The sequence below is a fragment of the Orycteropus afer genome, unplaced genomic scaffold (assembly GCF_000298275.1).
Source record: "Orycteropus afer afer isolate SDZICR_OR568_19922 unplaced genomic scaffold, OryAfe1.0 scaffold00123, whole genome shotgun sequence".
NCBI lineage: Eukaryota > Metazoa > Chordata > Mammalia > Tubulidentata > Orycteropodidae > Orycteropus > Orycteropus afer.
The window spans coordinates 6,391,014-6,394,213 of NW_006921710.1; the positions used below are offsets into that span (position 1 = coordinate 6,391,014).

Here is a 3,200-nt window from a genome sequence, read left to right on the forward strand (position 1 = left end):
GGGTTTGGTATGGGCTCTGGTCAGGTGCCTCCTTGCTTGACCAGTTCTTATCATTCCCTCTGGCTTAATCATTCACCTGCCTGGCCAGCCATGTTTCTACCTAACACTTTCTTTTTTAGGATTGTTTTCTTAGGGTAGATTTCCCCATTAGTGAGATTGCTAGGTCAAAATGAGTGAACATTTTGGAAGTTTTGCTATTTACTTCCAACCTGCTTTCCAAAAGATGATTTAAATTTTCCCTGCTGATTTATGAGAGCATCTTGTTTGATTCTTGTTTTAATTTTTAATTCTTTGATTAATAGTGAGCATGGGCATGGCTCCATTTGACTGATAATAACCAAAGCCTCTTTATGATCGGGGCTTGGTACTTTTCTTGATAATTTTTATAAGTGTTTTATATTAAAAACTTATTTTTTTTATCCTTTGTCCATCATTCTTATTGAAATCATTTCCCGCCCCCAGTTTGTTTTAATTGTTTAAATTCTGGTTCTAGTGGTTTTTAACTTTGGGGGTGTTTTAAAACACTGGTCCATCCTAGCGGTCCATCTTTCTCTTTGTGATTTCTTCCAGCCTTTCTAAGGTATGAAATCTCTCTCCAGAGCCCTTGATAGATCATCCATGTTCTCTAAGGGATTTGTAGAATGGCGTTTAACTCTGTGGTTGTCTACATGGAACTTTTTTGGGATATAGGGCACGAGAGGCGCCACCTGTCTGCTGCCTGCCTTCCCCTTGTCCCCTGCCTCTGCCTGGCCCAGCAAATGCCAAGATGGAGGAGGAGGTATTGGCTTCTGCCCAGTCCCGAGTCTCCTTGTTTCTACGTCTTGACAGCCTTTCTAGACTCCCAACTTATTACCCAAATCTTAAAAACTGCTTTCTTACTGGAAATAAAGAGAAGTTCTCTTAGACAAATTAGCTGGACAGTCCTTGGAGCGTTCAGAAGTAGGTAAGAGAGAAAAACAGCACCTTGCCCAGGGTGAGGGAAAATGGAACCTTCCTATGTTGCTGATGGAAGTTCAGGTCCTGATACAGCCCATGGAAGACAATCTGACCACAGCCATTCTAGATTATCATTAAGATTTACCTTGTAAATGTTGCTTTATGACCCATTAATTCCATTACCCTATTTATTACCTGTTACAAAGGGATATCCCTGTCACATTGTTTTTAAGAGAAAACTTGGAAACCTAAATGTCCATCAGTAGGTGCCTGAAGGAATAAATTATAATTCATTAATCTTTGGAATACACTGCTGTAGTTTTTTTGTTTTTGTTTTTGTTTTTAAAAAAAGGTGATCTATAAATACTGACACAGAGAGATGTATATGATGCATTGTTGGGTGAGGAAACTAAGCTGCAGAATGGACAGACAGTATGATGCCATTTGTTAAAAATACAACAGATACAGGTCTGCACATTTTCCCTAATACATGTGTCTGTATAGAAGAGAACACAAAGAAAAAGGTCTGAACAGATTCACCCCAAATGTGGAGCTACTGCCTTCTTGCTGACTTCTAAAATGTGGTCAGGGGGCAAGTTTGAATACCAGTCACTGGGGACTTCACTCAGAACCATTTTATTTGTTGGGCTGGTGTCTGCTAATATGGCCCTAGGTAGCAGGAGGGGGCGGTAGCAGTCAAGGGTAGCTATCCTGGAGGAGTGGACAAGAGTTAGCTGGATGGACTCAAATGAGATCTCCAACAGCCTGCTCAACTCTAAGACTTAGATTCTTTGATGCTAAGAGGGCCTAAGAAATTCTAAAGACAAGGATTGGCAAACTATGACCCCCTGCCTGTTTTTGTGACTAAAGTTTTATTAGACTACACCCATACCCGTTCATTTTTAGTGTCTGTGGCTGCTTTCATGCTATGATGGTAAGTTGAATATTTACAGCAGAGGCCATAGGGCCCACAAAATTGAAAATATTTACTGTCTGACCCTTTATTGGAAAAGTTTGCTGACTCCAGGTCTGTGGTTCTGAGATAGACTGTGCTGTGGGGTCCGCATTCCCTGCAGCTGTGAATGATGATTACAATGAATGCTTTCAATTGTTATGGATTGTGAGGATGGCACATGACTGAGCAGTGTCTTATTCTGTCGTACACAGGGTCACTGTGAGTTGGTGCTGACCTGACAGCCCTTAACAACAACATATAAATCTAGATATAAGAAAAAATAATAAGTAGCAAATCAAACTCACAATATCACAGATAATATTGCTTAGGACGAGACTAAGTAAAAAAATCAGTCAAGTTCAAGAAAACTATTAAATCTGAAATGGTGTAGGATGATGAGACTTAACAAATGATGAGAAGAGCAGAGGAATGGTTGTGATCGGGAGATTACAGTCGGTCCACGGTGCTGGAGTGTGATGAACGGTCTCCAGGGAGCTCAGTGTTTCCTGACGGTCCCCTCTCCTCCCCTTCTTGGCCCAGGCTGTGCACTGCACCGTCACGGGACTGACCTTCCGGGACACCAGCTGTCAGGCTGAAGACAGTGATGCCAAGTTTGTTCTGCGCAGTGCCTACTCAAAGTGTGGCACAAAAGTGACAGAAAATGTGATCAGCAATGAGGTAAGAGCTGGGGCAGGAAAAGTATCAAGGGGAGTTTGGTTGGTGTCTTGCTCCCTGATCCTTCAGGCTGCAGGGCGTTTTAGAGAGCTGGGCTTTAATGCGCAGTAGGAACACAAGACAAGCTTAGCCATTGGTTGGCTTAGTCTTCCCATCTGTAAAATGGGTGCATTGGGTGGGATGTCCTCTGGGGTCCCTGCTCACTTCCTTGGCTTTGTCCTTACAGGTGGTCATCCACTTCCTGTCGAGCTCATCACCACAGCAGGTAAGATGGTACAGTCATCGTGTTACCCTGTCTGGTCCGGGGTCTGCTGGCTGGGGTCCCTTCCTGGAATAGGAGGGAGCAGGCCTCAGGAAACTCATGCCCTAATCCTAACAAGCCATATATTTCCCACTACCTCAGTCTCCCCTTCTGTAAATGGGAGCAATAGTTTACCATGTCTTCTTAGCCTCAAGTCAGAGGGTTCTATTCTAGCATATACGTAGGACACATATCATCATCTGTAAACAGTGGTCCAAGAGAGGACCCCACTCCATCGCGGTCTTTATGAATAATCACTGAAATGAAACCTGAGAAGCAGTTTATACAGGTCAGGCACAGAGTGAACTCATGGTAAATGTTATTTATTTATTT

At 42.9% G+C, this 3,200-nt stretch overlaps 1 protein-coding gene across 1 annotated transcript in view; it reads left to right on the plus strand.

Moving 5' to 3' along the window:
* The window catches only part of ENG (endoglin), a 38,072-nt gene that overhangs the window by 31,962 nt on the left and 2,910 nt on the right, over positions 1–3,200 (plus strand). The window contains exons 10-11 of the mRNA XM_007944300.1: positions 2,432–2,569; positions 2,793–2,831. Coding sequence (XP_007942491.1) covers positions 2,432–2,569; positions 2,793–2,831 — 177 coding nt within the window. The remainder of the gene's footprint in view (positions 1–2,431; positions 2,570–2,792; positions 2,832–3,200) is intronic.